Source organism: Lepisma saccharinum, chromosome 12 (genome assembly GCF_977018435.1).
Source record: "Lepisma saccharinum chromosome 12, izLepSacc3.1, whole genome shotgun sequence".
Lineage (NCBI taxonomy): Eukaryota > Metazoa > Arthropoda > Insecta > Zygentoma > Lepismatidae > Lepisma > Lepisma saccharinum.
The window spans coordinates 31,239,566-31,266,342 of NC_139240.1; the positions used below are offsets into that span (position 1 = coordinate 31,239,566).

General features: G+C 36.7%; 1 protein-coding gene across 1 annotated transcript; it reads left to right on the forward strand.

The window, feature by feature from the left end:
* Positions 1 to 1,297: 1,297 nt before the first annotated feature.
* On the forward strand, positions 1,298 to 26,777 carry LOC145996614 (uncharacterized). Its single transcript, XM_083133193.1, has 3 exons — positions 1,298 to 1,359; positions 12,604 to 12,858; positions 23,264 to 26,777. The coding sequence occupies exons 2-3, from the start codon at positions 12,626 to 12,628 to the stop codon at positions 24,513 to 24,515; spliced, it is 1,485 nt and encodes a 494-aa protein (XP_082989319.1). The 5' UTR covers positions 1,298 to 1,359; positions 12,604 to 12,625; the 3' UTR covers positions 24,516 to 26,777.

The following is a 26,777-nucleotide window of genomic DNA, read 5'->3' on the forward strand; positions in this document are numbered from 1 at the left end:
ATGAGATGAGACAAGTATAACAATTCTGCATAGAACTTCTAGTCACTTGGGTTATACCCACAAAAAATGCTATAACTTTATTCTAATTTTATTTTGTCTCTCATAGTTACTTAGATATGTCAAAATCCATTCATTATGCTTGGAATTTAAATATCATATTGTTCTCAAAGAATGTAAGCCGATATAATTAGTTTGTTAGCATGCTCCCAGCTAAGCCAGCGATTTACACACCCACTCCAAAATTTTCTCAATACCCCATGATTATTTTTAACAAACCTCCAATATATAGTTATTTTGGCTCTAAAATTACCATTATACCCCCTCCCCCCACACACACACACTAAATACGAACTTAAACCTCTTTCCGAGATGGAAAATTCTGGACAAACCATTGCTCCAAACTCCCTCATGCATTTCTTAAAATACTTTTTCAAGGACAGGTCATAAATAATAGTAAATTAGTATAATAAAACATTCATATTGACTTTGGATCAAATTTGCAGATACCTTTTATTCATTTCAATCTGTCTTACTTTTGCCCCACACTTCCTCTCTCTTGTGTGTGTGTATGTCTCCCCTTATATAAAGTCAAGAAGAATCATAGATGTACTTTGCCAAGGTAAAAGTAAAAACACGAAATATGTATAAATAAACTTAGTATATATATATATATATATATATATATATATATATATATATATATATTATTCGTAGCAACCTTAAAATACTCCAATATCAAACTGCCAAACAGGGATCAGACATAGTACTTGTGAGAGCAAAGAACATTCAAGTCAACATTCCAAGAACAACCTGACTGTAGTTGTGGGACTGGTTAGTGACATTCATTTCTATTTTAAATTTCGTTTCAAAAATACAAAAAGATCGTTTTACAATTACAATTAACTAGCTCTAACTCTCTTATAGTACTTTTTTCTTATTTCTTTTCAAATTTTGTACAAGGACAGTTGCGACTGAAGCAGTGCAGTGTTGCACTTGATTTCCTTCATTGTGCCTGTCTCCATCCTGGCTCCAATATGTACCTTATCTATACATAAAATAATATTAATAGCGTCCATTATCGGCCAGATATTATCAAGAGTATTTGTTACTTTTTATATCAGTTGACTTTTTTAAATAGTGGCATTTGCTCTAGTGAAACATACAAACACTATAAATTCAGTGTTGCATGGTCGATCATTGCATAGTTGATAAGGGAGGATCCACAGAGGAGGATCTTTGCTGTAAACACAATCGGGTAAGATATTGCGATTTTTTATCCTGTGAGCGGGGAAACGATAGAAATATCAAACATCTCGTCAATTTAGGAAACTTAGGAAAAAATGCTGTACAAATAATATTGTGGGTATTATGAAATACGTGTTGTTACTACACACAATTGTGCTTATGAAAGGGATATGGCTAACATACCTAACGAAGGCTGATTTCACAAGATTGGAGAATATTACTCAAATTGAAAGCACGAAGTAATTAGGATCTTTGAACTTATGATTAAAGTTTACATTTGTAAAAATTGTAGGCTCACTCTTTGTATATAATCGTATGTATGTACATCGATAATAAGGTGTGGAAGGTTCCTTTGTTTTTAATGCCCCAATATAGGAACCATATAGAAGGAGTAAAATACAAACGATGTCTGGTTTTAAATGCGTGTACATATTCGTCAATCGTAGTTTTATTAACTGTTGCACGATGTCTGTAGAGCATGTAGTAATATATATATATGTGTGCACACAGCCCCAGCATCTTACAGCAGTAGGTTCAGTACTTTATTATAGAACCACTTAATGGACAGATATGAATAGCTATTATGAAACGTTTCGAAATATAAATTGTGTACAAGGTGATAGTGATAGATAAGACACAAGAAACCTCACTCTCCAGTAATGACATAGCAGTTAATGTTAACAAAAGAAACCTCACTCTCCAGTAATGACATAGCAGTTAATGTTAACAACGATTATAACTGCACATAAGATACTTTCTGAAAATTAGTAGTAGTAGTAGTAGTATACTTACAGTTCATTGAACATAAGATCGATGCATTATTCTGTACATCGTATTTATCTTTCATTTTGAAATAATTACTATTACTCTCCAGGAACATTAGAGATATATGATTAACCCAAACATTAAAGCTTAGGCAAATTTATACTAGTAAGCAAATAACATGTTACATTCACATGTAAAAATAATGCATATATTAAGGGAAGTTTCAACAAATTGAATATATGATGACAGTTACACATTTTTTCTGGTGTTGTCATTAACCACATAATAATTTTGTAACACTGGAAGACGAAATATATTATGGTGGTGACAAAAACATAAACATATTGCTAGTTAACTTAAATGATCTGTAGAAATGAACACAATATTATCAACAAAACAAATCACAGCTGTTTGAAAAATAACTGAATCCTGTCTAAATTGTTGGTGCAATGAGAAGTTTTATAGTGAAGTACAAGGATAATTGTTCAAGTAGGTGAGAAGCTGCATTCAGCTTCATAATAGTGCTCAAATATGTTGTTGGTTTGTTAATATCACCCCTCTCCCCAAACACACACACACACACACACACACACACACACTCCCCACACTAGACAAGCATATTTACTGACACTGTTATCCACTAGGTTTCATGGACCATCTTCCATATATTATATGGCAGTCTTTTCCATGCATATATCAACATCTTGTGACACATACATAAATCTGCATAATTTCTGTATAGGATGGTGTTTTCATCTAGTCTTTCTTCACACATGTTTTGAATTAATTTACCATTTCACGGTAAGAATTGACAATATAGAGAAAGTTTCCAATTTTGTTAATTTTCGGTATACTAACTAATTTTGGCCTCCTAATCACGAATTTGTTGTAAAAAACCGGGGCTCACGTCTGGAAATTGTACATTTTGATGAAACATTGTTCGTTAGCCCCAAAAAACATCTACAGGTAGCCCCACAAACCATTGATGTTAGCCCCAAAAACCATTCACACGAGGTTAGGTTAGGTTCCATTAACACTCATTTCACCCCTAAATTCATCGAAAAAATAGGGTTCGTACTAGAATTGAGCATCATAAATCATTTTCTTGTAAAACAACGGCGTGGCTGGAAACAATGACAGGAGATTACATTTTCGTTCGTAAAACTTCGGCTTTTTTTTTTCAAATTTCCAGATGTGACCCCCGGTTTTTTACAGCAGATTCGTGGTTAGGAGGCCAAAATTAGTTAGTATACCGAAAATTAACAAGATTTGAGACTTTCTCTATATTGTCAATTCGCTCCCATTTCACTTCAAACAAGAATTACTTTCCCAGTACTCCTGTGATGATTTTTCAATCGATACTTTGCTGTCTTTCCCATACAACATGCAAAGTCCATATAACATTCAGAACTCAGGCTGTAGTTTTGTAAAAAAAATAAATTAAGTCTAATTACGAGAGTTGTGTTACTTCTGTACTTCTACAGTGTAGCACACGCTCTGCTGTATGGGAAATAATATATAAACATTGAATCATGCATCATTTTTATTCTGAATGGTAAGATAAAGATGCTCCTGTGCCTGTACAAACATGCAATGAAGGCATATGGGGTAATGTGGAGGTATAGAGTTCCATATATTCTTGATCTCGGTCATAGTTCATATGATGTGATCAGCACCATGCCCAGCCACCTTTACCCCCAGGTACCCATTTTTGAGGCTGGATGGGCCTTAGAGCTGCACAGAAATTGGGTAAATGATTTAAAATATTCCTGGTCCAGGTCAACTGCCCTGGAATTCAAACCTGGGTCTTCCACGTGATAACCAGATGTTCAACCAACTGAGCTACCCTTGTTAAAGAATATGGTTTCAAGTAAAATAAATTGCTTTGGTACCAGTCTGTTATAGGGAAAACACATTTCACTCATCCATTTCGTCTTTTTTACATTCGTACTTACCTATTATGCATTGCGAAACATTATTTAAGGTGGGATTTTGCTTTTTTCACTGAAATAATTGTAATTTTTCACATTATGAGTATTAATTGTTCGTTGCTTTTTCGGTTCTGTTACACGCAATATGGTGGGCAAATCTTGACTAGCGATGTCTATCATCTGTGGGTATGCAGTTTTTCAAACCATCTTAACCGAAAAATCTTAACCGCATAGCCCACACCATTTACAGATAGCCCCACAAACCATTCACGGGAAGGTTAGGGTAGGTTCTGTTAGGTTAGGCAAACAAAGTCATGTTCTGGGAAAACAATGTCGTCGTTGGAAACACTGACCGGAGGTTACGTCATCGAACGCACGGAACATTTTCTTCACGTAGTCGAAGGTAATAGAGGCAAGAGCCTTTGTGCATTGCGGAGACATTAATGTCGAAAAATACATGTTTTACCGGCCGAAAAAATTGAACGAAGGGAGAAAACACTTCCACGACCTTTCGAAATTATACAGAAACTCAGTTCCGTAAGTACTTTCTCCTGTAAAATTGAAGAAATGTGTTTTCCCTATAACAGACTGTTACCATTGCTTTAATAGTGCTCATGTAAATACTTGACAGTCTGGTATGGTAGCATAAGCACTAAAAAAAATAATTTTTGGAAAAATATCATATGTACTTAACTAACCCACACCCTTGAATAAGCTGTGCATCTGAATTTTGAAGGAAGAAAATCTGGGATTTCTTCTTCTTAATATTTTTTTGATGGTTGGTACCAGTGTTGTATTTTCGCAGCAGCCGTTTTTTCACTGCATTTCATTCATACATTCATTATCATTGAATTTCAAATAATGCAATAAGCCTCACTGAAAGCGTAGTGGTAACATTTTTCCCTTGTACCCAATGTAGGCACATTCTGTCTGATTAAAAATTATGGATACTCTAGTTTGGACTCCAATTAAAAATTATCTGGTAGACCAACATAAAAACGAGTTACATCAAAATTTAGATTTTTCAATTCTCCATTAAGATATGGTAACAAAAAAAAATAATCCAGTTTGCCTTCGATTTTTTATCCTCGTGAGAACAAAAAAAACAGTTTTTTTGTGTTTTCCAAACGACAGTTATCTTTGAAATTCTATAAATTAAAACTTGTGGCGATCATTTTGGAATGTAACTACATTACAGGTAGAAAGGTTTTAAATACGATTCTTAATTTTCAGATTATTTTTTTTAATTGACCAAAAAAAAGGTTATCAATTTTGTGAAACAACTATTTCTTAATATTGGGTAGTCATACAAATACAATCTTGGTCTCATTTTCAAGCTCTTCGCACTGTTTTTAAAAACCCATTATCATTGATAATTCACATTGCAAAACAGATTTTTATTCAATGGAGTAAACATGTTCGTTGAACGTGGCAACGTCTACTCACAGTGACAACCCACAGTTGCAACACCGAATGTATGGTTTTCGATGGACATGTTTACTCCGTTGAATAAAATTCTGTTTCGCAATGTCCAAACTCTAGTATCCATAATTTTTGATACAGCAGTATAGATCCACGAATCCATCTGAAACCCTGCCGCGGGAGCAGTGGCACTAGTGTTGCTAGTTAAAGTTGCGGGGAAGCCTGTAGTTCGCATATTTTCTGAGGTTTCAGAAAGCTTGGTGGATCTGTAGTGGTGTGTATTCAACTTCAAACTGTAGGTATAGTCCTAATTAGCCTTTCCGTTCATAAAGTGGAATTAAAATCAAACTCAAACAAACACAATAACAGTTCTTTTGTTCTTTTAATAGTTGAACTAATGTCAGAGGGCATTTGAACATACAAGAGATATTGGTCTCCACCTCTGATTTGTGATAGAAGACGAAAATGTTTCTTCTACAAATTTTACACTGTGCCTCCAATTGGCTCTATACACATGCAGGGGTGCCCATCCCCCCAAGGCCCATAACACTTTTGGTGGTTATTTAAAAATAAAGGTCATCTTGGTCAATCTGTGTTGTGTGTGCATTACAGAAAGAGAGGCATTATTTATATATTGATTGTGAAAGATCATACCTTCATACAGTTTCATCTAGCGACATCTACTGCTGCTTGTGATGAGCCGCAAGTTTATTGTTTATTGAGTTGGTTTATTTCACTTTACTTTTCTAGCTCTTTTGGCTAATCGCGAAGATGAGGATGAGTGGTGATATGATGAAATTGATGAATTACTCAGGCCGGGATTCAAACCCTCAGCCCCTGGCTTTGTAGCATGCTGTGCTAACCACTCCACCACGGGCATGGATGCAAGCTTTGTTTGATTTGAGTTTCATGACATTAGAATTCAGGGTAACAGTATTGTATAGTGAAAACACATTTCTTCAAATTTACAGGAGAAACTACTTACGGAACTGAGTTTCTGCAGACTTTTGGAAGCTTGTGGAAGTGTTCAACTTCGTTCAACTTATTCGACCGGTAAACCATGTATTTTTCAAAATTAATGTATCTCCAATGCACGATAGCTCTTGCCACCATTACCGTTGACTACGTGAATCAAATGTTCCATGCATTAGATGATGTGTGAGCGTGTTTTTTTTTTTTTTCAATTTAGATTTCTGTTTGCCTAACCTTCAGTGAATGGTTTGTGGATCAATTTTCGCTTAAAAACCTTCTGTGAATAGTTTGTGCAGAATTTTTCCGTTAATAAGTTTGGACGGGTAAGCGTTTTTTTTTTTCCAATTTAATTTTCTATGTTTGCCTAACCTAACCTTCCGTGAATGGTTTGTGGATCAATTTTCGCTTAAAAACCTTCTGTGAATAGTTTGTGCGGCATTTTTCCATTTATAAGTTTGGAAACACTGCATATCAGCTGACGATAGACAACGTGAGTCAAGATTTGCCCGTCATATTGTGTGTAACGAAAGCGAATTAGCAACGAACAATAAAGGTAACAGTATGGTATAGTGAAAACACATTTCATTCGTTTAAATCGTAATTATTAACATTTGTACTTACCTGTTATGCATAGCGGAACATTTTTGAATGTGGGATTTTGCTTTTTTCGCTGAAAAAAGCATAATTTTTCACATTACAAGTATTTATTGTTCGTTGCTAAAAGCTTTCGTTACACACAATATGGCTGGCAAATCTTGACTCACGTTGTCTATCATCAGCTGATATGCAGTGTTTCCAAACTTGTTAACCAAAAAATGCCGCACAAACTATTAACGGAAGGTTTTTAAACTAAAATTGATCCACAAACCATTCAGTTCAGTTAGGTTAGGCAAACAGAAAATTAAATTGAAAAAAAAAAATGCTCACACGTCATCTTGTAAAACTACCGCGTGGTTGCTACACTAACAGGGGGTTACATAATCTAACGCATGGAACATTTGATTCACGTAGTCAACTGTAATGGTGGCAAGAGCTATTATTCATCGGAGATACATTAATGTCCAAAAATACATGATTTACCAGCCGAATAAGTTGAACGAAGGGAGAAAACACTTCCACGAGCTTCCAAAAATCTACAGAAACTCGGTTCTGTACCTAGTTTCTCCTGTAAATTTGAAGAAATGTGTTTTCACTATACCATACTGTTACCACAATAAATACTTGTAATGTGAAAAATTACGCTTTTTTCAGTGAAAAAAGTAAAATCTCACGTTCAAAAATGTTCTGCTATGCATAACAGGTAAGTGCAAATATAATTAATTAGGAAATAAACGAGTGAAATGTGTTTTAACTATACCATACTGGTACCGAATTCAGAAATAATGATACACAAGGCAAAAATTCAAAGTCTAGTTTTGTGTTCTTTTTTAAAAATAATAATTATTGAAATACCAAATGTAATTGCAAATTATACAATACACGTTATATTTTGTCGCTATACCATTAAGAGAATTGTTGAGTAGTCTTAACGCTAATGCAAAATCTTTTGTGAAATGTAAAAAGTCCTCTCTTTTAAAGTTTGTTATCTGGTAACCCTAGTTTCATTGTTGGTTAGGATGGTGTGATTTTCCTAATCCAGGAGGGAATATGAATCATATTTGAATGGCCAGCCAGTACTGTCTTTATGGCAACCATTATGTGATTTTTTAAATTTTGGGCTACTTCTAACATTGGAATGGTAACGCATGTGGCTGCTGAACAATCTTATAACTAACTTATAACAAGTGATCACGAAAGCTTAGTTGCTACGTGCTGGAAAACAGGGAAATGTCTTGTCAGGTAATTTTGCAGATTGTCTGGAATTTACATGCATTTTGGAGTCTGCAAAAGAAAAAGTTGCAAAATGAAGAAGCAGTTCACTACCATTTCTGGATTCTGTTCTTGTGATTTATTCCCAAAAGAGATTCAGTTTAGAAACTTGATTCTCTTGTTCTTATGATTCTATTCTCAGTCTTGTGCAAAATTATGGTCCCTTTGAATTTCTGTAATAAATTTTCACTTTTATTATAATATTAGATATTAGGTAGAATATCAAAGTAAAACTTGCAGTCCATATATCTAATTGATAACTAAAGTACGTTGACAATATGATCATAATTATCGGAAAGGTTGGTGAAGAAGTGGTTATTGTCTATTATTTTAAAGATCTTAGTCTTGTTGACATTTCCTATAGAATTCCTATATGCAACACAAATTTCTCTAGATGCTGTGTACTCATAAATGTAAGCAAAAAAGCAGCATTTTCTATGACACTATAAGTCTGCCAGAAAATGAAAAATTGTGTATGGTTTATGAACTTTTTCTGTTGTTTTAAATTTGTGGAGATATGTAATGGTGAAATAATGTACCTCTGTTACCTTAGTCTGAAGGCTAGATGCACGTGATTGTAGCACCCAATACATTTGATGTCAATTGTAATTTTACATTTTACTATAGAATTTTCATGTGTTCTTGTGTGTAGAATGAAATTTGCTAAAGAAAATAATAATTTGAAGGTGAATATTCAATAATTAACAGATTATATATTTAATTGAAAAATACAAGATTTAAAAGCAAAAATCATGATGATAAACATGTCTGGAAAAATTTCATATTTGGACTGGAAAACCTGTCAGGGAATTTCATAATCAAAGAATCGTATCAACCCTGGTATTCATGAAAAAAAATCAAGCTTTATAATTATCAGTCAGCATGTACATTCACACTTTCCATGTATCACATACAGTTTTCAGCGTATCTTGTATGCCTATCTCAATGGACATACAAAAAAGTGACAATGTTAAAGTTACTTTAAAATGTACACAGTGTAACACTTCCAGAACATATCTTCACGAGACAAGGTTTGTTTTAATTAATTTTTTTGGTACTGATCGGTGCTAGACCTAGTTATTTGGTATGGTCCATAAATAACCAGAATTAATGTTGTACGGACTTACATTTATTAGTGGTCGGCATACTCCCCTGCGTTGTTGAGGCAGGCATCCCACCGCTTCACCAGATTGTTGATGCCCCTGTCCTAGAAGTCCTGTGAGCACCAATGGAAGGCCCCCTCCTGCAGTTGTGCGTCCGTGGCAAAGGGGATTCCATGTAGGGTACCTTTCAGTGGGCTAAACACATGAAAGTCACATGGGGATAGGTCAGGGCTGTAGGGGGATGATCTAAGCAATCCCAACCCATTTGTGCGATCATGTCCATAGTATGTCCAGCAACGTGGGGACGTGCATTGTCTTGCAGTAGGATGACACCTCATGACAAGAAGCTGCGCCTGATTGCAGGTCTCACCTCGTTTTGCAAGATGTCAGAGTACAGAGCAGCATTCATTTTCTCACCCTGCCGGGGAAGTGACCAAGAAGTACACCACAATGATCAAGAAAAACACGAACATCACCTTGCGAACAAAGTCGACTTGTCTGCTTTTCTTGGGTCGTGGGGACGAGGGGTGTTTTCACTCCTTGCTGTTGTGTTTACTCTTTGGCGTATACCGGCTGAGCAAGATCTCATCCATTGCCACAATGAACTCCAGGCAACCCTCGCCCTCTGTCAAGTACCGCAGGAGATTAGTGAGACTCTTCCCCATCTGCGTAGCCTTTTGCTCCTCTGTGAGCATCTTTGGCACCCAGGCTGCACACACCTTCTGGTATTGAAGGTGTTCATGAACAATAGTGTATGCTGTACCATGACTAATGCCGAGTTCGGTTGCAATCTGGTTCAGACTAATCCCCCGACACTCGCGTATGAGGTCATCAACAGCAGAAATGGACTCGTCTGTAATGGCACATTTAGGGTGCCCACTACGTGCTGCATCAGACACTGTTGTGTGTCGTGCTCGAAACTACAGCACCTTGAATAACATAGTGTGGAAAACGGCGCGGTTCTGGGCGCTCTGGCTGGTTCAACTCGAATATGATACCACTAGAGGCGCTGGTGTTGGTCTCGGTGCATGGTATTTGTCTGCTTATAATAAAAGTAAATGGAGTTTTCGCTGCAACGTCTGATACTTTTACATGAAGCATTTCTATGAATGTGATAATTGATATGATATTTAGTACAGTGGTCGCGAAGATATTAACAAACATTCTATACAGTTTCCAGGCGACATGTGTCATGTCTCGCTTCGGTATGAAAGTTGCCTTGGACCCGTTTCGCTTTGGTGTGAAATCCTCTTATCATTTTTCGCATGTCGCTTTTTGGTGTAAAATCTCCTTGAGGAAACTGTGCAGTCAGAGCTTGTGTCCCTACGGTTCGAAAGTCTGCATTGATTACCGACTGCTCGCTTTCAAACGACACTTGTTGTTTGTCACCTTGGTATGAAATATCTCTCAGGATACTATTTATATTTTAATAACATAGAAAAATAAACTAATACACAGTCCAAGACCTGACGTCCGGAATCACATTGTGATTTTTCTTCTTGTGTTACGCATGCATGCTATTTATTTATTCATTTTATTTTACTTTTCTTTCCAAATTAATGCCATTTCGTGACTGCAAATCACTCCACAAATATAACTGTTTCCATCAATTCACGTACCGCCTTTCAAGACAAACAAATCTACATAATATCTTCCAAAAACTAACAAAGCCGCATTACTTTCATAAGAAAATTAGCACCGATACTGATCGCACTGCCATCTATGTTTTCATCCATCTCGGGAACCAGTTTCTTGGGTCGTTTTCCACACTACGTTATTCAACGCACTGTACTCGAAACCAACCTGCCCACTCATACACTTGTGTTCAGGACATGCACTCACCACCATACACAGCAGTCATACACTCGTAAATGTTCCCTGGTGAGTTGCCTTCTGCCGTTAAAAACTGTATCACGGATCGCTGAACCTCCTTTGTGGCACCTGACACTGTGAACGCCATGACTCACCACTGAATGACTGACTGGCACCTTGGAGGCAAATTGCACATACACAACCTCCCTTCCCTGCCAGTGCTGCCACCTAACGATGCAGTCTGGAACTCGTCTCGCAGACATGTGGCGTACCCCAGCTTGGCCTACATATCCTGTAAGTTTCATCGCTCTGTCACTTTATTTCACTTTTTCACGGCATTAATCCAGTTATTTATTGACCATACCAAATTAAAATGTGTCTTTGCCGTGAATGGAACCATGGACCCCTCGATTACAAGATAACAGTATTACCCACTATGCTATTCAGAGAGGTCCCGTTTCCAGGAGAAACTAAGAGGCTACTTAATTGTGAATTTCTTTTATTTTGTTGCCTACCTTTACAGAACATTGTTTTATGGCAAAATGCACAAAGGGTTTAGTATAAAATCATTGTATTTATACCTTGGATTACTGCCATGGGCTGCAAGTGCAATGCTTACCAAGTGTGTTCTACAACATGCTCCTAAACTTTTGCAGGAAACAGTGCAGTGGTATGCAATAAATTGTTGGGGGGGGGGGGCAAATTGAATATCATCGTTTTTGCTTTTTACAGTGTTCAAACCACATACACTTATGGTCCACTCCATGAAAAGTGGTCCTACACCATGTAAATAACCAAATGAATTAATGTGGTAATTATTATTATTGTTAATTGCATTAAGGTTTTAAAGGTCTGTGAGTGCATAGAATTTGCATATTTCAAAAACAAAAATTATTATCACCTTTAGCCTGTTATGCTTCATAGACAAATGAAGTCAATTTGCCACAGTTTTAAAGCATCACATATGTAACACATTTTTGTTAATGCTTTTTGTGCAGCATTCAGGTCATGCCATCATACTCAAGATTTATTTTTTTCATTTCGTAGTGGATATCACAAAGTACTTCATACTTTTTTGATTTGATTGATCGATTGAATTAAAATCTTTGGGTGCATCAGCACTTTTTTTTCCCATTTTACACCCTGCAATGTTATGGGGAAATATCCCCTTATCTAAAATTCTTACTTAAAAATTGAAAACAAGGAGTGTAAAAAAGCCCCTTTGGAAAAATTATAAGTGCAAGGTTGTAAAGAGACCTGCAAAAGACAAATACAACACATTAAAAAGTAAGAATCGACTAAAAGCTCTCTCACAGACAATGAAAGAGTCTGGCTCTTCGCAACAAGCTAAAAACATTATCATTTCATTATGAATATTTTAATCAAACTGCATGTCCATAATCTAACATTGTATGTGTGAATGTCACACTCGTAAGTAACACTGGAATGCCCCTTATTTTTATTTATTATATTCTTATTTTCAGAGTGAGTCAAGATCCAAGAAGTATGATGGTTTGTGAAGATGGAGATGCTGTTCCCAAGAATGAATTGGAGTTAGATGAGAAGTTGAAAATTCAGCCATGTGTCATGTTGCAAAGGTTGGTTAGGTCTGGTAATGATTGTGCCATGAAGAACACAAGCAGTAGTGAACAAGGAGAGACCAAGGAAAGCATTGATAGTGAAGCAGACACTAAAGGAAAAGAACCACAGCATTTAAAGGAGGATGGAGATTTACAGAGGTATAGTAAAATAAATCCCATACTTATAATGTTAGGGTTGGTTATGTAAATAATGGTATCCTTAAAAACCATTTGTATGTCTACTTGCATACATGCTGCTGTTGTTATCCACCCCTAATTTATATACAGGGTGATTATAAAGTACGATCCGTTTCTGTGAAAAACAGATATTAGAATAAAACCAATAATGAGAATGGAATACCTAACACTTAGTAACACATAACACAGGAATTTTGTAGCTTTGCTACCACTACAACTACAATTTTCAAAATGTAGCATCGCTACAGCTAAAGCTACAAATTTTGTAGTTAGGTACAGTAGCGTGCTACTTCTGACCACTGCATATATACAGAGTGATTATAAAGTTTCGACCCATTTCTGTGAAAAACAGATATTAGAATCAAACCAATAATGATAATGGAAAACCTAACACTTAGTAACACATAATCTATCAAAACCACTGCATGAAACACCTTTTCTAGCATTGTACATCATGCTGGGAGTTTTGTGTGGACGTGCAGGGTGGTTATTTGGAATAAGGCTCAGTGCAACCTGTGATGGATTATGTGTTACTCTGAGGTTGGTTTTGCATTATCTGTAGAAGTTTTGATAGATTATGTGTTACTAAGTGTTAGGTTTTCCATTATCATTATTGGTTTGATTCTAATATCTGTTTTTCACAGAAATGGATTGAAACTTTATAATCACCCTGTATATATGCAGTGGTCAGAAGTAGCGTGCTACTGTAGCTAACTACAAAATTTGTAGCTTTAGCTGTAGCGATGCTACATTTTGAAAATTGTAGTTGTAGCGGTAGCAAAGCTACAAAATTCCTATAGTTGTAATGAAAATTTCTCTACAGCTACATTTTTTCTCAGCATTTTCAGGTGAATTTTGAATGTGGCAACAGCTTCAGAAAAATCAACAATAACCCTTACTTTTGCAGGAGGTTCATACAGACAGTCTATTACATGGAGATACAGATTATCTAGATTATAGATATCTGCGTAATTTATAGAAGCACATACTTTTGGTAAATAAAAAAGCAAAATTTCGGTACAAAAACTTAGTCAATTTCGGGTTCAAAAGCGTTAAATAAAATGAAATATCGGTGTTACAGCGGTGAAAAATTGGATGAAAAGTGGTATATAAAAAGACATTTTGGTTTTAAAATTGTGAATATAATCCTAAATTTGATTTAAAAACTACACGTATTCCACAGAATTAACATTTCACTTCTAATAGCACATTTATGTAGTTATAAGAGTATTAAGTTTATTTCTGTGTAAAGGAGTCCATTTTTTGCTTCTCCAATATTAACAGCAGAATTAATCAATTTTCCGGGAATTGCATAACTCACAGGATACTTCAGACTTCAGAAAGTGTCGCGTCGGTATATAAATGTTAAATTTCGTGTTTGTGTTAATTTCGCTTTTTGAAGTTCATTTCGCATTATTTCGTGACAAAACATGGTCACAAAATGCATCTCACACCTTTCAAAAACATGAAAAATTAACACTACAATGTGTTTTTTCAAATTTCGTTTTTTCGTCAAAAACGAAATATGCATGCCCCTAGTAGTTTATCTCATTAGTATCTGAATAATTCATATATCCAGATAACTAACTGACATATATGAATATGTTCCAGCTAACAGCTACGTTTTTTTAGCTGCATCGCTATTTTGGGGAGAAACATGCCTCGTTTGCTGCACCGCTGGAAAAAAGTACATTGTTTGCGTCACCCCCGGAACAAATCCTGTGGATATCCATGGTATAATAGACACCAAAATGTCATTTATTGCTGTGTAAAACACAACTTTCAGTGCAAAAACAAACAATGGATTTTCCACTGCACTGACAAAGAAATAGTGCCAGCAATAAATGGCTCAGTACGTTAACAGCATTGATCATTGTCAGTATATAGGATATCACCAGCAAGAAATTATTGTTACAAGAACGATAGAGTTTCTGGAATTACAATTATTTTCACAAATTTTAAAATTACAATACGTTTAGAACACTCAGGTTTACACTCCTCATCATCTATTCTTCCACTTCTCTCAATCACGACAATGAGGACGAATGTTTTATTTAATTATTCTCTTATCTATAGTCGCTTTCTGCCACTTTCGGTTAATTGTGAGAACGAGGAAGAAAAATGAATGGTGAACAGTGTGGGGAATGAAGGAGCAGGAGGATCCCATCCTCCCAACTTGGCGTCTTTCCTAGTTGATTTTTTTTAGTCTATTTTATGCATAGATAAGCTGATCGAGACTGGATCTGAACCACTATGTGCCTCCGCTCGGTATCGAACCTGGGGCCCTTTTGTAATCAAAGGGCCCCAGGTACTTTTCATTCAAAATGCTGCCTTCATATCAGTCTATTAAAAAAATGAAATATTTATTCTCAAGATAAATATGTTGATGTGAATATAAATACATAATCCTACAAAATTTTATTTGGGTATAGTTGTAATCATTAATTTGGGTTACACCTTAATTGCAATATTCATATATCAAACTTGAATTGATATGCCACTTGCATAGGTACGTTATTCTCAAAAACTATAGTAAAAATAAGTAACTGAAGTAACACTGCTATCAAAATTATCGAATGACAGGAATCATGATAATAAATAACAGAATCTATTTACCAGTAGTAGGGGATTTTTTTAATATCTGTATGGTTGTTTAAGTTTTTTTTTAATGCAGAAGTAGCGCAAAAAGTAGTGAGTAGCAAACAGGAGTAGCGTAGCGAGCTACTTTTTGGTAAATGCAGCTGTAGCTGTAGTGAAGCTACTTTTAAAATGGAGCGTTCTGATCACTGTATGTATGTATTTATGTAGGCCTACCAGGTGTATAAGCTTAAATCTGCTGTTTTGTAGTCAGAAAAACACATGGTTTGTTCATAGAAAGCAACAAGAAATTTATTCAAAGTACTTGCCCTCGCGAGCTACACATTTTGCCCATCTCTTGGGCAATTTGTGGATACCACGCCAAAAAAAGTCCTTCTCTTTCGAGGCAAACCACTCATCAAGCCATTTTCGGACGTCTGCATACGAATCGAAGTGCTGCTCAGCGAGGGCGTGGCCCATCGACGAAAACAGATGGTAGTCGGAAGGGGCCAGGTCTGGTGAATAGGCGGGATGGGGTAGCACCTCCCAGTTGCGTGTCTCCAAGTAGTTTTGGACCAGTCTTGACGTGTGTGATGGGGCGTTGTCGTGGAGGAAAATCAGCTTGTCATGTCTTTCTTGATAATCCGGTCTTTTGTCACACAGAGCACGGTGCAATTTGATCAGTTGTTGGTGGTAGCGGTGGGCAGTGACAGTTTCACCAGGTTTCAACAGCTCAAAGTAGACGATGCCCTGTTGATCCCACCAAACACACAGCATCGTCTTCCGGCCGAAGCGATTTGGTCTCGAGGAAGATGTTGATGGTTGGCCGGGATCAACCCACGATTTCTTGCGTTTAGGATTCTCGAAATATATCCACTTTTCATCACCAGTCACAATCCGATGCAGGAAAGACTTTCTTTTTTGTCTGGCAAGCAAGATTTCGCATGTGTTTTGGCGTCTCTCCAGCTGCCGATCGGTCAATTCATGCGGCACCCATTTTCCGATCTTTTGAACCTTTCCCATGGCACGTAGACGCATGGAAATGGCTGCTTGAGTAACACCCAATTGCTCGGCAAGCATCTTTTGCATTTGGGTATCGTCCTAGTCCAAAAGAGCCTGCAATTGATGGTCCTCAACCTTCCTGGGCCGATTTTCACGCTTCTTGTCGCTCAGGTCAAAATTGCCATCTTTGAACCGACGAAACCAATCCCTGCACGTTGTTTCCGATACAGCACTGTCACCATAGGCCTCCACAAGCATTCGATGCGATTCGGCAGCCGATTTCTTCAAATGGAAGCAGAAAAGCAGAGCTTCCCGCATATGCTCTTTTTCTGGCACAAAACTAGACATGCTTACCACAGGAACACTGTCTGTTGTTGTCTGCACCTGCTAACGATGTGCACTGATTTGTGTTGGCAGATGTCCAACTCATAAAAACACCAGGTATGGCGTGCTCATGGTAGCTTCATACGCTCACTAACGCCATCTATGAGCAAACAGCAGATTTAAGCTTATACACCTGGTATGTATATGTGTGTGTGTGAGAGAGAGAGAGAAAGAGATAGATATAGTGTTAGTTCACTGAAATATCCAACAGACATTCTCACTGTTCCACATAATTTGAATTCAGTATTGACAAATCCATGTCAGTAGCCAGTTGTATTGAGTATTTGGTTAACACTTTCATCAGCAGATGATGTAGTTCAAGTTCCAGCCAAGGTATTGGTGTTGTGTTTCTCTTTCTTCTAGTCACTTTTCATCCTCATTGTGATTAAAAGCAGAGATAAGCATTATGCAGAGTTTAGCATTAGTTACCGTATTTGACGGTATATAAGATGCATCCCATCATTTGTACTCATTTTTGAGGAAAAGACTTTATCATGTAATATATTTTTCATTTACAGTATTTCAAATATAATGTAATATACAAATAACTTACCTAATCTAACTAGGAAAATGAGTTGTCACTTAAAACCTCTTCTAAATCAGACTCTGAGTGCTCATACAACAAATTGTCCTCTGTATCATCCAGTGCATTACTAATCCCACACTTGTTGAATGATTTAACCACTGTCTCAGTTTTCACAGCACCACATGAACTTTTGACCCATTCAAATTCAATTGAATTCTTCCATCTTCCTGATGGTGTAACCTGAGTATCAGCGTATTAGACACACCCTTTTTTCAGACCTATTTTTGGGCCTCCCTGATGGCACAGTAGTAGCGTCGTTGCCTTGTAATCAAGGGGTCCCAGGTTCGATGCCTGGTGGAGACACATAGTGGTTCGGATCCCACTTTAAACTGTAGGTCCAGTCCCGATTAGCCTTACTGTGCATTAAGTGGACTTAAAACACCAAATCAATCAATCAATCAGACCTATTTTTAAAGGGGAAAAATGTGTCTTATACGCTGACAAATATGGTACTTAATTCTTTGTAAATGATTTATAGTCATCTTACAAATAATATAAATTAGAGCTTTTGTTTCTTTACAAAAGATTATCTTTTGGAACTGACATAAGATTAAATTATATTCTGTAACTCTTGGAATATAAAAAAAATTAAAGAATTTTTAGCTGCTAGAGAAACTACAGTTCTTATTTATAATCATTTTACCAGTAGTCTCAAAACAATCCATAATGCGGAAATTTTACCATATTTATTTACCCTCTTTATTCTTTTTTACACATAAAAAGCTGTAAAACTCAGTAAGATGAAAGTCTTAAGTCTATGTGCAAGCCCTCAACTGTGTGTTTCAGGAGTTTGTGGAGAGGGTTGAGTGCAGGGACGGGTAGAAGGCCAGGCAACCTGGTTACTGTCCTCAAAGGGGGAGGGGAAGGACCAAACCCAGACTTTTGTCTTGGGCCATCAATGATTGAGTGCTTGAAACTGGCTTCTGACAGATCAACGCATGCTGCCTGAGTGGCTAAGAGCATTTCATTCTTGCCACTAAAGGTTCAGGGTTTTCAGTCATGGCCTAAACATAGGTCGTTGTGTGTGGAAATTCATCGATTTCATCTAATAATCATCATCATCCTCATTGTTATGATTAACCAAATGTATTCGCACTCATAAGTTCATAACTTTTAGTACAAGAAGTGATAGTTGCACATGGATCGTAATGATTCTTTTTGAGTGAGGTGGATTTGAATGTTTCTGTTTGTTTCATCACAACACAGTGAAAAGAAACATTCATTTTAGAACTGTGACTCTCTGATGTATTTCAAAATTTTCTTCTTTTATATTGTTAATACAGCTGCACACCACCAAAATGGTTTCTTAGTTTTGATCTGATTCAATATGGGAATTTCATTTTACCAACACTTGAGAAGCTACTTGGGGAAAAATATATAGAAACAATGGTCTAAGAAGTAACTAGTCATCCTTGTGAATACCAAATGATAGAATTTTTTATGCAATTAAGAAACTTAACTCCATGATCCAAGAGCCCTGTAAGCACCAGGACCTGTATGTTTTTCATTGGGTGATGCATAGTCAAGGCATCAGGTACCATCGCTCCTGTTTTGTGGCTTTTGAGACCAGAGCCTGCAATTTCTTCTTTTCAAGTAGCTCCCCAGTTTTTCTTCATGATGCTGTTTCAATGCCAAAATTTTGTCAGTTTCTACTGGGAATCGACTCCAGGACCCCTAGCATCAAAGGCAAGATTGCTAATCATTCTTGGGTTTGGCTTGAAACTCATATGCTCCACCCTTCAATGCATCATGTGACAAAAATGAGACAGTAGCAGCACCAAATCTTATCTGCGTACTACTCATATATTTTTTTCTGTGTGAAAGGTTACTACTTCCCTCTGACATTGGACCTTTCAGATCAAAGTGACAAGTGACATGTGTCACTTGGAAGCAAACCTTCAGTAATCAGTGCAACCTTTCATGTCAGAATGACATCACAATCTGCATGTGTCGCTTGTCACTCGGACTTGCCTGTTTTCTCAGTACCATATATTGTTTCGTCTCTGTCTCCTGTTTACCCATGCACAATGAATGCTTGATTATAGACTCAAGTGGCTAATCTTGCTTGCCACTTCAGTGTGAACCCTCCCTGTCACCTGTCGCTTTGGTCTGAAAGCCCTCCTTAAATTCATTAATTTGATCCTTAGATAGGATTGCCTTCATCTGGTTGAGTGGGAAGGTCCTAGTGAGAGGAAGATGAAACATGCACACTTCTTCATGTGGTGTTCTGTACTGCAACACATTCACTTCTGCAAAATTCACTTCAATCTACTGTAAGGTGAACTCCCCTGCTAAAAAGCAATGGTAGCAATGCATGTGATGTGCTTTTTTACATTTCTGCTGTTTTAAGATTCAATCCGGACTGCTGCTTTATACAAACTTTCACCTCCACCTGCCCTATCTCCTGCATTGAAGGCCGCTTAGCAACAAATCCACCAATCAGATTGTGATGCCTCACTAGGTAGAAAAGTTCAGAGTTCATAGGCATGTCTCCCTTAATTGGCTTTTTATTAGGGTTGCGATGTATACCAGATTTTCCGGGACAGTCCCAGAATGTTATCTTTTGTCCTGGAGTTCCAAAATGTTTATTTGGGATGCAGTAAAGTCCCAGAATGTGGTGGGGAAGCAGAAATAATTATGGCTATACTTTCCTGAATTTCGTTATTTATTAATTACATTCCTATACATGAATCTATCATGTAAGGTACAAAATGGTTTTCTAAAAATTATTTGTAAGTCTTGAATTTTTGTGACTTTCATTAGAAATGTATGTCTTCTAAAATTAGAAGCTGCCGTTTTCATTTTCCTCCACGTCCTTGAAAATCATTTCTGAAACACCTTGCCATCTTTGCAGTTTCATTGTTTTGTCCATTATAATTATGGTGGGCATACATGCTACTTTGCTGAGACCAGCTTCCCCCCCCCCCCCCCTTCAGGTGTTGGAGTGTGTCCCATGAAATAGCAGCCCATTCTTCCTTAAGAACTGTAGCCAGAGCAGGTCACGATGTGGGTCTTTGGGGTCTGGAATGAAGCTGCCATTCTAATTCATCTCAAATGGGATTCAAGTCAGGGCTCTTGAGCAGGCCTATTCTTCTCCGTAATATTGTTGTCTGCAAACCATTCCCTCACAGGCCCTGCTTTATGACAGACAGTGTTATGCTGATACATGCAATCATCATCACCAAATTGTTCTTCTATCGTAAGCAGGATGAAACTGGTCAAAATGTCTTTGTACCTTTTCACATTTAGATTTCTATTCAGTTTTACACGAAGGCCCATTCCATTCCATGAAACATTACAATTACACTACAATGACATAAATCCCTTTACTCTATTTTCAAATGAGTGAATATTCCAGACCAGGCAGAACTCCATCCTTAATTTTTGACTTGCATTTGCTCTGTTGCACCTGTGGGTGTAGCTTGGTTACCTCATCTTCTACCTGTTGTACACTCCTACCTGTGCATCTTACCATTGTGCACTCGAGGAATACCCATATGTCTGCTTTGTCCAATGGTATGACAAGTGGTCAAGATGCACACAATGTAATGATTATACATCTTAGAACTACAGCTCCACAACTTCATGTTATTCACATGTTGGTTGAGTAGGTTTTTATCACTTACACAGTGTACAAGATGTGTCGCCCCAGTCGAATTTGTTCATGTTACCATTTGAAAATAGAAAGTGCAACATCTGCGTGTGCATACGTTATCTATGACTTGCACAAGATTGAGAATGTTCGAGAACTAATTTAAATTTCTTTAAGACAACAAAATTAATCATTGTATAATGGTTTTGGCTTTGAAAAAATATATTAGAAAGGTATGTTATTTACAACTTTAACTATTTTATGTAAATATTGTAAACATCTATTTTACATGTCGTAATTATGTAAATCTATAGAAACCTGTAAATATCCACCAAGTTTCCTTGTTTTTTGTAAATAACCGTGTAGTATAAAAGGAAGCCGATTTTCTGTATATTTCGGCTATCTTACCCGATTGCCGGTATCACAAGTTTACCTTGTAGGGAGAACTGCCCACTCTTCGGAGGCTGGAATTTGCTTGGGTTAGTTTCTCAAATGTGCAGCTTCGGCTTTAGTTGTTTAAGATACCGAAAAGCAATCGTGACTAATCCTGGAAGGGTTACCTGTTTCGGATTTGTCATAAAAATCTGCATCAGTTAACCTAAATCCAGGATCGCCAAGGATTAAGTATTAATGTATATTGTACATTAATGTTAATAAACTGGACTTTTGTTGGAAGAAAGTTCCATACCTTTTCATTGCTACAAACTAAGGAAAGGTTAAAATCCTACACCAGTGACCAGGTTAGGGTCTGTAAGATAGTTACCTTAACAGCTATCTGAGAAGTTCGATCCTGGGTAGCATAGTAATTAACCTAGACGACCGAGAAGGTGCATGTCAAAGATCAAAAATATTACAATTTACCTGGTTACTAAAAACTAATGGGCCAAAAAGGTATGGAAAAGCTTGTAGGTCTGTCCCTCTAAGGCTTTACTTTGTAAATGAGACTTAAGGAAAACTAAATCATATAGATGGATTATAGGAATTGTAGCTTTCCTGGCGACGTGATTCGAACAAGTGTTCTCGGGTTACCAGCCAGGTTAAGTCCGTGTTGACTTCCAACGTTTCGAGCGCATACATTCCTATCATCATCAGGGAATATAGAAATGGAGATCAGTGTAGGGTTAAATATATGAGTATTATGGGGCGGAGTTTGGACTCTGTCTTCTTATTGGCTCAATCTGGATCCTGGTGTTCTTATTGGCTGGAGCTTTGTTTTTAGCCATTAGCTATATCTTTGGAAAGCACCAATCTCAACAGAGACTTGAGACTCCAGCTCAGTCATGCCAGGAACTCACTCATCCATAAAAACAAAGCTCCAGCCAATAAAAGCACCAGGATCCAGAGCGAGACAATAAGAAGACAGAGTCTAAACTCTGCCCCATAATACTCATATATTTAACCCTACACTGATCTCCATTTCTGTATTCCCTGATGATGATAGGAATGTATGCGCTCAAAACGTTGGAAATCAACACCGACTTGACTTAACCTGGCTGGTAACCCAAGAACACTTGTTCGGACAATGATATTTGATATGTATCAATCAGTAACACTTTCAAGTTTCTATAATGTCTACAAATGTTCAATGCGGCTTCCACCAGTTATGCAACACACATCGTATCGAAATTCGAGTTCTAGTCACACTTTTCCCAAGAACTCCTCATCCACCAAAGCAAAGTACAAAGATGTTGTACATTCTGTGGCATAGGTGGCACATAGACTTTGTCTTTCACAAAGCCCCAAATGCAGAAGTCTAAGGGTGTAAAGCGGGTGTCTTCAACTCGTCAAGACAGTGCTGGCCACATTAATAATTTCAGTGACGCTCGCAGGACATGAAGCTCTACTGCGATATTGAGAACTGTAAGATTCTGTAATCTACCATTTACTTAATCTGTTTTTAGTGTTCGGTACTTAATTTTTCAAATGGCATGGGCCACGGCAAAGGGCTCTGCGGGCCATGGGTTGAGGACCCCTGGTGTAAAGTCTAGGGATTTGTGAATGTTGCCATTTTCTGTAACACTACACCAGACCCACAATGACAGTGTTTACAAAAGTCTTGTGCATGAAAATAAAACTTGAAGATTTTATCATTGTTACACAAAAACCTCATTATTGTGTTTCAGATAATTTTTTAACGATAAACCTGATAAGTTGTTTACTCTATTACGATACCTGATGTATATACACAATATGAATAACATGGCATATTTTTCATCAATATTTAGGAATAGCATCCTGCATCAAAGTGTTTCCGAAGAAAAGGTAGCTGATGAAGTACAAAGGGATACAGAAATTGGTATTTCTGAAAATGTTGACTGTAACTCATCAGATTCTTTGCATGATAACAACAATGCAATAACAGCACACTCGGAAGATGTAGAGTGCTGCGACCGAGAATCAGATGAGCCTGCATGTGATCACATGTGCCACTTCTGTAGCAAGAATTTTCTGAAGAGGATTTTGCTTTCGAAGCATTTAAAAGAACATAATTGTCATATGTGTGTTCAATGTGGAGAAACGTTTTCACAGATTGAGGATTACAACAGGCATGTCAAAATACACAATCAGTGCAAAGAATGTGGTACATTTTTCAATAACAAAAGTGACATTGAGGTTCATTCAAATTCTGAGTGCAAACCGGAGGATGATTTTTCATCGTCTGGTGCTTTGGCTTGTGAGAAGTTTGGTCTTACCAGTGACAAGTTTTGCACTCCAGAAAAGCATTCCTCCAACACAGAAACAAACTCCGATGCTGACATGTTCTCTTGTACTGTTTGTGATGAAAAATTCTCAAAAATAGAAGATTTAGAAAATCACACTGCCGGCCATGTGAAGTCTAATGTATGTGATAAACGCAACGAATTACGGTCTGCAGACGGTGGTCAAGAAACTACACCAGCACCATCTGGTGGCAAAAGTTGTGGCTCTCAGACAAACCCTGCAAAAGAAAATTCAACATCTAAATTGGAATCATGCCATAGCAGTGAGTGCAATAATGAGATCAGTGTTGGTAAACAAGATCAGATTGGAATGCCATGTAGTGAAACCAAGACTGATAACACCACAAAAAAAAAGATTTGTAAAGTGAAGTGCTCTACTGCCAGTAGGAGTAGAAAGGAAACTGATCCAAAGCAGACAAGTCAGGTTCATAAAGTGGAAAAAGTAGATTCTGGTAAAGATGATGGGAGTGATTTCATAGAACATAATGAAATACATAAGGAGAGACTGTCTTCTAGCAGTAGTTCCTGTACTAAAACTGACCATAGCACAGATAATCAAGGACATAAAGTGAATCCTGTTATTAGTGAAAAGATCAGTGAAATAAAGCAAGATCAAGTTTGCAAGAAAAGAGCAGCTGATGATGAATGCGAAAACAATTCTAAACGCAAAGTTAGATTTTCTGTTCGTGTAAATGGTGAATCTACGAAGAGGAAAAAGCATATTTATGCTATCAGTGGACGAGAAGTATTTCATTAATATGTTTGTGTTGATTTAACCTGCATAGTAACAATGTATTATTTGTGATGAATACACATTTTTGCTTGTTAGCGAAAGAAGAATTTCTTTATGTTTATAAGAATAAATGTTTGTAATTGCTTTGGTGGGGTTCTATTTTATGGATGTATCAAACACTGAGTTGAAGAAATGAGTTCAGTCATGTAAAAAATCGAAGTGCATGTATATCTAAACACATGATATGTTGTATTGATCATGTAGTATGATTTTGCATCACATTGGTCACGAGTGTGTGTATGTAGTCTTGAAACATGTAACACACTCATACCTACATGCTTGCTTACAGCTCTTTCCTGAGATGTAAAATCCAAACTTGAAACCACTAAAGTTTAGTAATCTGTGATTTTTAACACTAGATAATGTGTATTTTGTGTTGGATGTTTTGACTAGACACCTATGAATGGTTATTCTGTCCATTATATCTATGTATTTGGTTATTTGCTATCAATGGAGCAGTCTTGCTTTTGTTGTTACTTGCTGCATTTTGATACATATTCAACTCATTATACTGCTGATTATGTACTATAGCATGGTTTTACAGTTACTGATGTCAATACATGATTTTGTATGTGTTGCTATTCATTGTAAATAATTCGTGCCAATGAGAATTGCTTGATATATTAGATAAGTTGTGCTGGGAGTAGGTAATATAATTTACATAGCATCAAAGTCTTGCAGCTTTAAATATCAGTGCTTTGCCTTATATAAAAACTTCGACTAGTAAAAATTATGAAAACTTAACATGTTGTTCTTACCATGATAATAATAATAATAACCCATGGTGCAACATGGGCCAGGGCCTACCTAACGACTTCTGGCCTCACTTCCACATGCCTCAGCAGAGGTGAGCGATCATCTAACCAGTCTTACCTCAATACATCAACAAAAATATAAGCGTTTCCATCTTATTACTTAAGAACTTTCTGTCATGAGTAGTATTGGTGATAGTAGAATCTCTATCAGAGATGGTAAGGACTTCGACATGAAGTCATTTTTTTTTGTTTTTGTCAGTGGCAACAATCACGTTTTGCCCCCATACTATGGCCCCTTCATGCTAAACCTTGTCTACCAAGAGAAAGTAGTTTCCTTGCCCCTGCAGTTTTGGCACCCAATCTCTGTCACTGTTCTCGGTTTTCATTCCACTGACTTATAAGATAACAAGGTTAGCAACAGCATTACATGAAAAAACTCCGTACGTCATGTGCCAGAAACACACTTTAAAAGTCTGTTCAAACTTTCAACTCAATCCCGTATTCATCAGGGCTGGACGAGAAATGGTCTGGATGACTTCGGGATGGGGTCAAAAGCTGGAACAATTTTTAAAAGTGTCTTTCATCATGCTGTTTATTTGTTTTGCATGGGTTTTAACAAAACAAAAAAGTTAGCAACAGTCTCATTACTAAAATTTTCCATAAAATATACTATGAACTCTTGTTTTATAATTTAAACAAAAAAGAAATTATGCCAGTATATATTTGTTCTTTTGAAGAGGTCTAATTTTAGAACAGTGCTTCTAATGGATTTAAGAAGTAATCCTTATCTTCCTCCCAATAACTTTATATCCAGCACAAACACATTCTAAAGCTGCATGACACTAGTGCTTTGTTACCTATACAGATGCAAAATTATACGTAGGTAATATAAAGAATAAGTCAGTAGAAATAATGAAGATAAGACTGAACTATTACTAGTTTAATGTTTCACGACTATTACATGTAAATATCATTGGTAAATGTAAATATTACAATTATATAAGAACAATATTGTATTGTTTGTTATTTTGTTAACAATATGTTTCTTAAACAACTTATGTGCTTTCAAAATCAGTGGAGATAATTTTTGTTTGAGGCATTTAACAAGGAGGAAATGGAGCTGGTTTGCTTTGTAAAGTGCATACTGGATGCACCTGCAATGGCTAATTTTTTTTTATAAACATATTTTGTAATGCCTTTTCAGTAAAAGAAATGAAAGAATGAAAGGAAAGTTTCAATGTTTTTCATTTTTCTGTTTATCAGCAGTGTTGTTACACATATTTTTTCATTAATTTTCTGTTGAAAATAATATAATGCAGTGGTTGACACTGTGGAGAGAAAATAATCATGTACTATATTGGTTTGTTTACTTATAATCAAGTAAGATTTATGTGAAAATTGGAACTTTTCTTTTTTGTAGCTACTGTTTGTGTAAAAAATACTGCGCTCTTGGTTTACGTACTTGTAAAAT

Coding starts and splice junctions, on each gene's coding strand:
- LOC145996614 (XM_083133193.1), top strand. CDS start 12,626: ATGATGGTTTGTGAAGATGGAGATGCTGTTCCCAAGAATGAATTGGAG. Junction 12,859..23,263: donor GAGGATGGAGATTTACAGAG/GTATAGTAAAAT, acceptor ATCAATATTTAG/GAATAGCATCCTGCATCAAA.